This window comes from Nerophis ophidion, linkage group LG09, assembly GCF_033978795.1.
Source record: "Nerophis ophidion isolate RoL-2023_Sa linkage group LG09, RoL_Noph_v1.0, whole genome shotgun sequence".
NCBI classification, from domain to species: domain Eukaryota; kingdom Metazoa; phylum Chordata; class Actinopteri; order Syngnathiformes; family Syngnathidae; genus Nerophis; species Nerophis ophidion.
The window spans coordinates 49,235,659-49,249,564 of NC_084619.1; the positions used below are offsets into that span (position 1 = coordinate 49,235,659).

At 39.9% G+C, this 13,906-nt stretch overlaps 1 protein-coding gene across 3 annotated transcripts in view; it reads right to left on the reverse strand.

The window, feature by feature from the left end:
* The window catches only part of vps8 (VPS8 subunit of CORVET complex), a 74,611-nt gene that overhangs the window by 21,908 nt on the left and 38,797 nt on the right, over window positions 1-13,906 (reverse strand). For all 3 annotated transcript variants that reach the window (XM_061911129.1, XM_061911128.1, XM_061911130.1), the window contains exons 28-37: window positions 12,315-12,434; window positions 9,337-9,393; window positions 6,133-6,215; window positions 4,106-4,190; window positions 3,928-4,026; window positions 2,609-2,698; window positions 2,044-2,090; window positions 1,805-1,949; window positions 449-538; window positions 106-273 (exon numbers count right to left, since the gene is read on the reverse strand). In XM_061911129.1, the coding sequence (XP_061767113.1) occupies window positions 106-273; window positions 449-538; window positions 1,805-1,949; window positions 2,044-2,090; window positions 2,609-2,698; window positions 3,928-4,026; window positions 4,106-4,190; window positions 6,133-6,215; window positions 9,337-9,393; window positions 12,315-12,434 (984 nt within the window). The remainder of the gene's footprint in view (window positions 1-105; window positions 274-448; window positions 539-1,804; window positions 1,950-2,043; window positions 2,091-2,608; window positions 2,699-3,927; window positions 4,027-4,105; window positions 4,191-6,132; window positions 6,216-9,336; window positions 9,394-12,314; window positions 12,435-13,906) is intronic.

The window sequence follows — 13,906 nt, forward strand, 5'->3', positions numbered from 1 at the left end:
ACAATCCAAGCAAGGATGCATAGAACTTTCTAGCTGGAGTCGCCTTCTCCTGTCCTCCACCATTTCCTTTAGGTCCATAGTGGGAAACAAACACAATTCAATTACCTTTATCTTTGGCTCCTGGAGTTTCTGAGAGCTGCGATGACCTAAAGCAATGAGGTCGTTCAATGAATCCTCAACTCTGCTCAAAACAATTGACTCATTGTCTTCTTCATCTTCCCTCTGTTCCCTGCTGGTGTCAGCAGTGAGCACAGATAGTTTCACTTTTAATGCCTGAAAAAAATATGTGAGCGTTAGAGAGAGTACGTTATTGTAGAAAAAGACAAATCTATCATTGCATATACACTATATATACAAATGTGGAAATACACACAGTTCACTGTACATATTCCTGACATCGAGGCATTCATTTCAGTTAACTTGAAACATTTATATATGTTTTGCATACCTCTAATAAAACTGTAAATGCTCCAAAATAGTCTCCCTTCTTCTCCAGTAGATATCCTGTAGCTTCAATGTGGTGGTACTTCTCAGTGATCTAAATAGACAGAAAGAGGTACAAATGATTGACATTAGTTGGTTACCATTAGTTCAAACTAAAATGATAGTTTTTAGAAGGAAAAAGCCTAACATTCAAGCAAATTTGAGTTTGTGTTAGTGCAGATAAGAATACCTTTTTCTGGAGTTTTCTTTGGCTCGTATTATAACGTCATATTATTTTTACATCAAGGGCATCTCAGCCCACAGCAGTGTACAATATTACACTGGTAACAAAAGACTGTAAGCCTTGCAAATGTTTAAGGACTGCAGCCTCCTCAGGAAGTACAGTCTGCTCTGGCCATTACTATACAGGGGCCTGACAGGTGTAATTGGCTTGTGTTGGTTGACCAGTACAGCTTGCTGTTCAGCCACAGTTCGAAGACATTTGTAGGTGGTGACTACCCCCACCATTGCTTCCCTTGATCAGCACTGGTCGAAGCTTAGAGTAAGTGTGGACATCCCAAAGTCTATAGCAAACTTCTTTGTTTTGACAGTGTTGAGCAACAAGAGGTTGGTATGGTTGTAATTCCCCCCTCAGTTATTTCTCAGTTACAGCTGCGCGGACTGGACATTGGCCAAGACCTGGTGGGCAGCCTAGGACGGAGTCAGCTCTCTTGGCTGCTTTGTTGGGTCTGTTTTTGTCTGTTGAAGTGCTGCCCCCTCCCCATACCCCAGCAGACGATGGTTTGTAGCACTGGATAAGCCACCACGGTGTATGTAGATGTTGAAATTGTGCATTTTGTTTTGTTTTGTTGTTTGTGTATGTATGGTGCAATCATATGTGCGCAACATGTATTAGGTATTGCTTTTTTTTGTTTTTTACTTTTGTAGCTGTATGTAGAAATAGCGCCTCTGAAGTGGCAGCTTGTTGCATCAGCTCGGTGGTCCTCTAAAATATTTTATGTTCTTTGTGTTCTTAAATGTCTCCCTTTTGTTTCATACCAAGATGGCGCTGCGGATGGCCGCCACAGTACGGAACTCTCTCATCATTGTTGCATTTTCCTATTTTTCTTGCATCAAACAAAGACAACAGAGTACCCAGTCAAACTCCTTGTGTGTTATATACTTGGCCAATAAAGTTGATTCTGATACTGAAATACACAATTAGATGTGCTTTCCTGTCTACCAGAGAGGTTCGGCTTTTGTTATAAGCATTTACCGATCACATTCTTTTTCACAAAAATCAGCTAATACTGATTGGTGGCTTTTCTATCGGCACATACCTAGTTTTTAGAATCATATTTGGAAAAAAAAATATCCGTACTTGTATGGCTTCGTCCAGTTTGTAATGTTGTGATGTCTGAAGGAAGTGCAGAAGTTGTTGCGGGGCAAAACGACACAGCATGTCCAACAATAGCTTGTTGAGATCTTGTTCCAGAGGAATGGTGGTCCCTGGATAATGATGCTCCCTATAAGAAAGTGAAACGGAAAGTTGAAATGCTTGGACAAACAAAATGCAGAGGAGACAAAACGTTTGCAGGAGAACAATAAAGCAGGATGTACCAAGACTCCAGGAAACAGGTCAAAAAATTGAAAAGCAGCTCGCCATCCTGTCGAGAACAAAAAAATATTGTAAAAGCTGTATTTAGATGCATATGAATTACCTGTTGAATTTGATTATTCAAGTTCAAATGATTTGTAGAGTAAAAAAACATAGAACTACATAAGGTAGCTTTCAATCGTTATAATTATACACTTTAATTTTTTTAATTTTTAATTTTAGATTGATGCTCAAAGCTAACATTAGGAATACTTTTCAATACACAAGGAACAAAGGTTTGTGGTAACTCACTGAATTCTTCAAACTAAAGACTTCACAAGAACTTTCTTCCTTGAAAAACATCACTGAGAATTTATTGCTCAAGCTTCTTTTCTTATCAGGATTTTCCAAAAACTAATTTTAAACAATTATCATCAAGCTTTTTATCATTAAAACTAATTCTTTTGCCATACTTAAACTAAAATATATATTTTTGAATTTTCTTAAGTTTTTAAAGTTAAGTCTTTTCTGTCCTACTAGAAATACATATACAACATATACTAAATTCCTTTTTCATTCAGCCCTTACCGGAAGCTCACAGATAATTTGCTTCACTTCTTCAACAAAGTGACACGCAACCAGGTCTGCTGACTTGCTTGCATCAATAGTTACCAATTCCTGCGAACGTACGATACGACACAGTCAATTACAAATAAAAAACATCTTTATCAGGCACTTATATAGAAGCTGAGGTAAAACAGTAGATAGTCAATTTTTAAGAAGATGACACAAAATATATATAATACAACTTGTATAGACATATACATGTTGTGACATACATACCTAATATAGGCATACCTACATAACATTACATTCAAACATGATAATGACATCACAGCCCATGGGTTTTAGCTCAATCCCTAGCACTGCTCTACATAGCTAAGTTGTGCAGGTGACCACTGTTAAGTGTGGCGATGTGTCCTGAGATTCTGCTTGGCCTTGTGATATTAGGATATAAATTCAAGCTGTACTTTGTGTCAAAGTCCTCTTTGTATATTGGTTTATTAGGGTTCAAGAGGTCAATGTTGAAGTCTCCACAAAAGAAAGTTATTTTTTGACTGATTTCAGTAAAAGTTGCCTAATCCAGTTCTCAAACATACCAATGTTTGACTAAGGCCTATCTTTATACACACAACTGATCAGTACGTTTTTGCTTTTTTCATGACATATTTATTAGATGGGTATACATTCTAAGATATTATCGATCGCTAATGACATGTTTTTTTTACCACTTTGTAGTTCAAGGTCTTTATCACGTTCACAGAATTAGCTTTTTTTTTTATTTAAACTCGCAGAGTTGGCGCTTTACGAAACACCTGTAGCAAAAATGCATTTTAAGGATTCTTAAACAATTAACTAGGAAATATTAAACATTAAAAGTATATCAAACAAACCTTTATCAAAGTGATCAATGCAAACTTGTGTTTGCCGACTCTGCTCGCTTGGACTGAAATGCTATATTATTTTCTCTTCGTGGTTTCGTAAAATCTTGACATCTTTCTCCTTTCTTGATTACCTTTCAAGGAACTCTGAAGAAACTTTTATCCTTTTCCCGATATGAATGGTTGCAACAGCCTAAAACAACGCATGCATAAAATGTTGCCCAGAGCGCTTTGACAACAGACACTCGCTAGACCACCACTTTGAGCCTCGCATAGTTAATGAACAGAATGTGACATCAAATGAATACAACCTATTCACCTACATTATCCATACTGTTAGTGATGGATAGCATTTCATAGCATTATAAAAACCCGAAAAGGTTAAGGTGGACATTTTTTCCCAATGAATTAGTTTACAATGACAACATCAGGATTCTTCAAGATGATCAATGTACATGAGTTTACCTGTATATGTTGTACTGTTTTGTTCTGAACCATTTGTTTCTCCTCTGATGTGGGGCTCGATGTACACATCAGTTGGTGGATATAAGAGAAGATCTCACCCTATACAAACACAAGAAGACACACCTGCAATGACTTGCTACAATTGGATTTTTTTTTCATGAGATCTTGTTATTGTTACCTTTCTCTGAGGGTCTTTCATGTAGCAGTCAATGGTTTTGTCATACATATGTTTCTTTTCGTAAAGAAATTCCAGAATTTGGTAGCTGGATTGAAAGACAAAGAATAAAGTACAATAATTATAAGTGTAATAATTAGATTTTAAAGGCAGATGCAGTCTTGGAAAGTCAACTTAGACATCCATTCTAAGTATCGCAACACAAGTTATGCTCTGCATGTGTGGTTGAACTGTATGAATGGCCTGTCTACTGTTTAGTGTGTAAAAGTTTAAGAAAAACTATTTAAGGGGAACTGCCCTTGTTTTTAGAATGTTGCTTATCGTTACAATCAATATGAGGGATAAGAAAACACACGTCTTTTTTATTACGATTTTAAAGATGATAAAAAAAAACGCATGGAAGATCCGGCTAATGGGAGTCAACGTTGTAGCCTTCAAAGCCCTCTAAAACAACTTCAAAACCCTCCATAAACATTTTTATATACACACTGAAAGTCTAAATATAATATAGTAACAGTTCATACCAACATTTAACATGTATAATATTTACTGCATTTTGATCATTTTTCTCATTTGCGGGACTAATTACTTCCACGCATTGATTTCTGTTTCCATAGCGGCTAAAGTCCGACTTCTGGCAACAAATGTGTCTTACTTCAAGAGACAGGATTGTATGATCTAATCATGACAGAGTTGATAACAAAAAATATGACTATTTTTGGAAAATTAGGAATCACAACCTTATCTTTTTAAACCTGAATAAACAGAGGATGAACTGCTGCTCTAGAAGCGAGCACGAAGAAGAGTGTAACGTTGGAGCACACGGAAGCCGAAAGAGTAAGGTGAAAGCCTCTCGAAGCTGCAAATGTTGAATTTGGAGACAAGCTATTTCGACATAAATGCTGTGCTTACCCCAAATAAACCAGAAAAAATGTCCATGGCCAGCTGGGTTAAAGAGACAACTGTCAATCAAGTGAGTCACACTTTATATTGATCATGATACATGCAGCATGTCAAGCGTGTTATTAAAACTACAGTACATACGCTGTCTGGTTAGCTTTGTACAAACAAAACATTAAATGAGGGTTAATACTTCACAGATACTGTAATATGATTACGGTATTTTCTTGAATTGCCGCCACGGCGCGAATTGATTTAAAACCTCTTCTCACTGCTGCGCTTACCATAGGCATGCGGTAAAAGTAAGCATGCGCTAATTATTTTAAAACCTCTTCTCACTCCGGCACTTACCAACGGTATGCAGTAAAAATTTGAGTGTGATGTAAGCTTGGACCTTAAATACTACTGAATAGCTCTTAATATTCTTACCTTTATGCGATTTCAAATTACCGGAATTGAAATCAGCCTCCTCCATTTCAAAAATTATGAGAGGGGAAGCGTCACAAGTTTGACCAGGCGGTAATACTAAGCATGTGCTAATTATTTTGGGAAGCGAGTTTGACCCGGCAGTAATTCAAGGCAGGCGCATACTATATGCCCTGCGGCAATTCAAGAAAATACGGTATTCATATTTTTCAGTCAGTAGAGACTGGTGTCTTATCGCAATGTGTTGTGCATGACAAACCCAAATGAGTTTCGTCTTGGCGTAGAAGCTAGCTTATCTCTTTCCGTAGTTAGCTTCTAGGGCTAATACCAAAGCACGGCAATGTGTTACTACGCTAGAAAAAGAGTTCCTCAGTGTTCGGTCTTACAGTAACAATGTCGCTACAGCTTGGTTATTATACAGGTTACGGAATGTAAATAAAGTATTGGTGACATTTTTTGAATGCATTTTTAAAGTAATTTAGAAATAGAATAGATTACTTCCATTAGCTGCATTGCTAGCTGCCATGAACAAGACGATTTTCACGTGTTAGAATGCAAAAAACAAAAAAACATTTTTTTATCTTCTCATCTCTAATAATGATTGTGAATGATAGGCAAAGTTCCAGAAAGAGGGCATTTTCATATTTTTTCTTACTATTGCCATTTATTTGTCTATCTGCAGTTGATGTGGATTATTTACTAACAATTTGGCTCCCTCTGCCAAAGTCAACAGATTTCCTTCATCAAACTGGACCACACCCCCGACCTGGAGGAGCTGCAGCAGAACCTAGAAAACAGTAAAAGAGCCCAGTCATCATGAACATTATAACAAGATGAAGAACTGGGTAAAGGTACAATCACTTGCTTCTCTAAACTAGTTTATTGTTGTAATGAGTGGTTTTGGCCACTAATTTATCCAAATAAACATGTATATTTAAATTGGAGAGGAAAAGGCATAAAAAGAGAAAATATAAGATCAAATGATGAGCATTAAGGATGCACTCTTAAACAAGGCACCCAAAAAAACTAACTTTTCCAAAATGTAAGTCAATAATGTAGTTATATTATGTCGGGAAAACATTATTGAATTCGAGAAAGAACTGATAGCAAAGTACAAAGGTACCTCTCTAGTCAGCCTCTCAGTCTTCAATAAAGGTAAAAGTGAGGTTACTGTGCATCGAGAGTGTATTCACAGCGCTTCACTTTACCCACATTTTATTATGTTACAGCCTTATTCAAAAATGTAATATGTTTCTTTTTTTTAATATATATAAAGCTTTTTGCAAATGTGTTAATAACAGAAAAAAACACATGTATATTAGTATTCAGTCTTTGCTCAATACTTTGTTGATACAACGTTGGTAGCAATTAGAACCGTAAGTCTTCTTGAATACAATGACAGAAGCTTGGCACATTTATTTTTTAACAGCTTCGCCCATTCCTCTTTGCACCACTTCTCAAGCTCTATCAGGTTGAATGGGAAGCGTCTATGCACAGCCATTTTAAGATCTCTCCAGATATGTTGAATCGGATTCAAGTCTGGGCTCTTGCTGGAGTCTGTACATTTACAGAGTTTTCTTGAAGCCATTCCTTTGATATCTTGGCTGTGTGTTAAACCGTTGTCCTGCTGAAAGATAAACCGTCGGCCTAAAATATTACATGTTTGTACTTGTATAGCGCTTTTCTACCCTTTTTTAAGGAACCCAAAGCGCTTTGACAGTATTTCCACATTCACCCATTCACACACACATTCACACACTGATGGCGAGAGCTACCATGCAAGGCGCTAACCAGGACCCATCAGGAGCAAGGGTGAAGTGTCTTGCTCAAAGACACAACGGACGTGACTAGGATGGTAGAAGGTGGGGATTGAATCAGTAACCCCCAGATTGCTGGCACGGCCACTCTCCCAACTTCGCCACGCCGTCCCCGGCCCTAGGCTGAGTTCAAGAGCGCTCTGGAGCAAGTTTTCATCCAGGATGTCTCTGTACATTGCTGCATTTATCTTTCCCTATACCCTGACTAATTTCCCAGTTCCTGCTGCTGAAAGACATCCCACGGCATGATGCTGCCACCACCATGCTTCACTGTAGGGATGGTATTGGCCTGGTAATGAGTGGTACCTGATTTCCTCCAAACATGACACCTGGCATTCGAAAGATTTCAATCTTTGTTTCATAAGACCAGGTAATCTTGTTTTAAATGTTCTGACAGTCTTTCAGGTGCTTTTGGAAAACTCCAGGTGGGCTGTCATGTGCTTTTAACGAAACAATGGCTTCCGTCTGGCCACTCTGCTGCACGGGCCTGGCTGGTGGATTGCTGCAGAGATAGTTGTCTTTCTGCAAGGTTCTCTCTCCACAGAGGAATGCTGTAGCTCTGAAGAGTGGCCATTGGGTTCTTGTTCACCTCCCTGACTAGGTGCGGTCTCCCCCAACCGCTCAGTTTACATGGCCCGCCAGCTCTCGGAAGAGTCCTGGTGGTTCCAAACTTCTTCAATTTCTGAGTTATGGAGGCCACTGTGCTCATTTGGACCTTAGAGGCAGCAGATATTTTTTGTACCCTTACCCAGATGTGTGTCTCGAGACAATCCTGTCTCAGAGGTCTACAGGCAATTCCTTCGACTTCATTCTTAGTTTGTGCTCTGCCATGCACTGCTAAGTGTGCGACCTTATACATAAACAGGTGTGTGCCTTTCAAAATCATGTCCATCCAACTAGCTTACCACAGGTGGACTCCAATTAAGCTGTAGGAACAGCTCAAGGATGATCCGTTTAAACAAGATGCACCTTATCTCAATGTGAATACTTATGTAGTTTCTTAATTTTTTATCTTTAAATAATTTCCAAATATGTCTCCAAAAAAAGGGATAATTTTAGGTACAAAATTTAATGTATGCTATTTTGAAATAAGGCTGTAACGTAACAAAATGTGGAAAAGTAAACAGTAAAAGCACTAGGTAAACCTATTGTTTATTCACCCTGAAGTGATTTTTGTTGCACTTTATTTTTGACATAAATATTGTAATTTTTTATGTTGAAAAACAAAAGCAGAAATAGCAATTGAATCTACAGCTAAAATGTTGGTTACTGTACTTTTATTTAAAGTGTCTTAAATGTTGACGATGAGAGCAGAAAAGTTTTTCTCTTGTTAATTCAATCCAAAGTGTTGTTTACTTGCTTGTTTGTATCCATAATTCATTTATATGTAATCTCTTAAAATAAATAACAGGAATATAGGAAACTTCACCTGCAGTGTTCGGTATTTATTCAACAGACACATTGGTTGTTTTTTTTTCCAAAAAACGATACTGAATCAATTCCATTTTAACTGAATCGTTTTGAATCATATCGTCCCAAATAATTAATATCTTCCCTGAATCGTATTAGCAACCAAAAATTCTGAATTAATTCTATGTTAAAACGAATCATTACACCACAATTTTTTTTACAGATGTCTAGCTTGTGTGCTTAGCTGTTATATACATGAAAATACCAACCTTGTGTGCTTATTAGAGGACAGTTAGAAGTTAACTGGCTGGCCAACTTTGAACAAGTGAACAAGGAGCAGGACTGCTTCTATCGGAGCACTTACATAGGAGATTTTAACTGCTTATATGTAGATATAATCGGATACTTGTTTTTTGCTGATATCAGACCGATATTCAATATCAGTATGGGATTTGGACACCGTCATTTTGGGTTAATATTTCTGACTGTCTGGAACAGATAAATTGGATTCACATTTGTTATGGGAAAAATTGCTTCGGTTTTTGTCCAAATTTTTAGAAGGGGTTAATAATAAAAACCAAAGTACCACGTTACGTAATAGTAATAGAGTTACATTACTGTTTTTTTAATAGGCTTTTTCATTTAAATCTAGTCAAGTTGCCTTATCATTGCACCACTAACCTGCTGTCGTTCAGTATGCCGAGAGTCATCATCTGATTTGCAGAGGAACTCCAGTACCTGAAAGGAATAAAGATGAATGAATGAATGATAATATACCCAATCAGTAATATCAAAATGTTTGCACCAAACTGGCTGGCCAACTTTGCACAAGTGAACAAGGAGCAGGACTGCTTCTAGTATTGGAGAAACGAGGAGCATAACCAACAAAAAACAAGTTTATCAACATAAACACCTTTAGAGGGGTTGGACTTTGCTCTAGGCTATAGTTGCCACGAGTGTTAGGTGGCGAGCAGGTGTGCGTTTATTATTTGCTTCTCGGCTTGGCGCCTGTGTCTCATCCCCGGTGAATCAGGGGGTTAATTCCCTGCAGCTCTGCTTCGGGCCAGGGGACAGGCTCTGACTGTGGTTTGCACATATGCGCCAAATGGCAGTTCGGAGAACCCGGCCTTCTTGGGGAACCTGGGGGGGAGTGCTGCAAGGCATCTCCCACAAGGATTCTGTCGTTCTACTGGGTGACATGAAAGCTCACGTTGGCAGCAACATCAAAACCTAGAGGGGCGTGATTGGGAAAAACGGCCTCCCCGATCTAAATCAGAGTGGTGTTCTGTTATTGGACTTCGGTTTGAGCCACGGTTTGTCCACAACAAACACCTGCAGGCAAAGCGAGCTGCAGCAGAAGCAAGAACTCGGGCATGGGAGGAGTTAAGGGAGACCATGAAGCAAGATTTTCGGTTGGCCTCAAAGAGATTCTGGCAAACCATCCGAAGCCTCGAGAGGGGGAAGCAGTGACCTGTCCACACTGTGTATAGTGGGGGTGGAAACCAGCTAATCACTACTGGGGATATAGCTGGGTGGTGGAAGTAAAACTTTGAGGATCTTCTTAATCCTACAGACACACCATCCGTGGAGGAGACAGAGTCTGATGTCACAAATGCGACATGTCCATCACAAGAGCTAAAGTTGCTGAGGTAAGTAAAAAATTGCCCAGTGGCAAGGCACCAGGAGAGGATGAGATTCGCCCTGAATACCTCAAGGGTCTGGATATTGTGGGATTGTCGTGACTGACACGCCTGGATTGGCAGGCTCTGATGCAAAGAGTGTATCTCTCGGAAAATATCAGAACAACTCGGCTGTTCTCGTTGTCAGTTAACTTTGGACACACGCTTTCAAAATGGCTGCGGCCATGTTGTTTATACCGATTAACGTTAATTATGCGATGTCTTAAACAGTTGAAAATCCATCCATCCATTTCTACCGCTTATTCCCTTTGGGGTTGCGGGGGGCGCTGGTGCCTATCTCAGCTACAATCGGGCGGAAAGCGGGGTACACCCTGGACAGGTCGCCACCTCATCGCAGGGCCAACTCAAATAGACAGACAACATTCACACTCACATTAACACACTAAGGCCAATTTAGTGTTGCCAATCAACCTATCCCCAGGTGCATGTTTTTGGAGGTGGGAGGAAGCCGGAGTACCCGGAGATGTAAGAAAAAAAGTAATGTCGGGGTGTTATCATCAATTCATTGGACGAAACAATTACGCTACAATTGTCCGTTATAACAATGTCAGGGTATGAACATTTCTTATCACGGTCATCATTATCGCGGTAATTTCAAATGTGCTCAGAAATTTCAAAAACAACTTATGCTGAAATCTTTCAACCAAGTTTTATTAAAAAAAAAAAAAAAAACACATTCAAAACGTATATATGCACGTGAAGTAGAAAGTTGAATGTGCAAATGAAATCAACAGAAGCAGGAGTAAGAGGTTCAGGGTCCGTTACTACGGTCCATTCGGTCTCTGTACAATGGCAGCAGAAGTCTGGTTTGCATTGCCGGTGTTAAATCAGACATGTTTACAGTAACATTGGACTCCGCCAGGGCTGCCCTGTGTCACCGGTCCTGTTCATTATCTTTATGGACCGAATTTCAAAGCTAAGTTATAGTGTGGAGGGTTTCCAGTTTGGTGTCCAGAGGATTGCATCTCTGTTTTTTGCAGATGATGTGGTCCTGCTGGCTTTATCAGGCTGGGACCTTCAACGTTCACAGGGGTGGTTGGCAGCTGAGTGTGAAGCTGCTGGGATGCGGTTCAGTACCTCCAAATCTGGGACCATGGCTCTCAGTTGGAAAGGGGTGGACTGCACCCCCCGGGTTGGGAGTGAAGTTCTGCCTAAAGTGGAGGAGTTAAGTATCTCAAAAGGTATTGTTCACAAATGAGGGAATAATGGAATGCAAGATTGACAGACGGATCGATGCAGCGTGAAATAGTCACTGTACCAGTCTGTTGTGGTGAAGAGGGAGATGAGCCAGAGGGCCAAGCTCTCGATTTACCGGTCAGTCTACGTTCCTACCCTCACCTATGGCCACGAGCTATGGGTAATGACCGAAAGGACAAGGTCGCGGATACAAGCGGGAGAAATGAGATTCCTCTGCGTGATGTCTAGGATCACCCTCAGAGAAAATGTGAGAAGCTTGGTCATCCGGGGGAGGTTTAGAGGAGAGCCACTGCTCCTAAACATATACAGGAGCCAGCTGAGGTGGCTCGGGCATTTACAACGGACCGCCTGGACGCCTGCCTGGTGAGGTGCTTCTGGCATGTCCAGCTGGTATGAGGCATTGGGGTAGACCTAGGACACACTGTAGGCACTATGTCTCACAGCTGGCCTGGGAACACTTCTGTGTCCTCCCGGTGGAATTATAGGTGGTGGCTGGGGACAGGGAAGTCAGGGCATCTCTGCTTAGGCTACTGCCCTCGCGACCCAGACATGGATAAGCGGAGGGAAATGGATGGATGGATGTATTTATATGGTAACCGTACAAATTAGGTACAATTATTGGATAGCAAATCTCAGACATTACAAAAGGCTTGAGTATTAGCAGAAAACTTGTTTTAAATTTGGAAAGTCAGAATACGGTATAGCTGGTAAATATTAAATACATTGTGTGGGAGACTCAAAACATAATGTGTGGTTGATTACCTGATCAAATAACTTTCTGTTGACAAAAAGCGTGTTGTCTGGTTTTGATAACTGGCGAGCCAAAAACGTGAATAGTCCGCCAACCTGGGAAGGTGTAAAGTCTGGGTTGTCCACCATCACCTTAGATGATAAGAAAAACATATTAAGTGCATAACAAAAGACACCATATTTATTCAACTACAAATGCAATGTATCCTTGCTCCAAAAGCCCCTACTTTGTAAAAAAATATACTGTATGTATGTGTGTTTGTGTGTACTGCAATAGAACATTTCTCAATAAAACAGTGAGTTTTAGTAGTTTTTCAATCGTACTAAAACCCAAGATCGTTCACTGCAGCCTCCATTTGCCTTCTGACAATCGCCATCAGTGCTTACATAAACCGCCTTGGGCTTTGTAAATGTTTCAGTTGAACCTCCCTCCAAAGAGCCAAACAGCCTCTGTACCCCACCCTGAACAGTTAACTGCCACACAATATTCAAACTGTAGAGTCATCTTTGAGCATATATTGTTTTTTAGCAGGAAATTAACATATTAATTTAACCAAACCTTTGTATTTTACTCACTAAAAAAATAGTATTACATTAATTGGATTTATTTAGTACCTTTTTAGACACCCAAAGCACTTTATACACTGAGAAACGGTTGTTCATTCACTTCATAGAGATGACGTGCTAGCTGTTCAAAGTCGGGACCTGGGGTGGACCACTCCTCTGTGCATCAGTTGGGGATGTCTCTGCACTGCTGACTTGTCTCCATTCAAGATGATCCCCTGCTGGCCCCATTATGGACTGGACTCTCACATTATTAACTAGATCCACTTGACATCCATTGAACCGGTTGCCACATCTGCGGTTTTTGATTGATTGATTGAAACTTTTATTAGTAGATTGCACAGTTCAGTACATATTCCGTACATTTGACCACTAAATGGTAACACCCGAATAAGTTTTTCAACTTGTTTAAGTCGGGGTCAAAGTAAATTAATTCATGGTAAATTCACTTCCCGGTCCCCTCCAAGCTTTCTCATTGTGCCCTGATGTGGGATCTGAGCAGAGGATGTCGTGGCTTGTGCAGCCCTTTGAATGTATAAATATACTTTGATTGATTGATTGATTGATAATAATGCACAAATGCTGGTAAGCTGTATTTGAAACCAAAGTTGCCCTTGGGTAAACTGACAGAAACATGGCTGCCGATGCGCGCCAATGCCCTCTCATCACTAAACGTGAATTCAAATTCATACACCAGTGTAGGCGGCGGGTGAAGTGTTTTATCCAAAGACACAAAAGCAGTGACTTGGATGGAGGAAGCTGGATTCACACCGCCAACTCCGGTTTCTGAACAACATGCTCTGTCTCTTGAACCACTTCTGCCCAACCTGTGTTAAAATATGGATAGTGTCTGTGTAGATCAATTATTTAGCGTCCTATCAGAGCATAACACCCCTGAATGTATTACTGGTTTAAACATCAGGGAGTGTGATGAGTAAACAGGAAATCTACTTAACATTAGGAGTGATGCAAAACGTGCACACTGATGCACTCTTATCTTTGTTTTTGTTCATAGAGCTGGATGGTTCATAGGGACACTG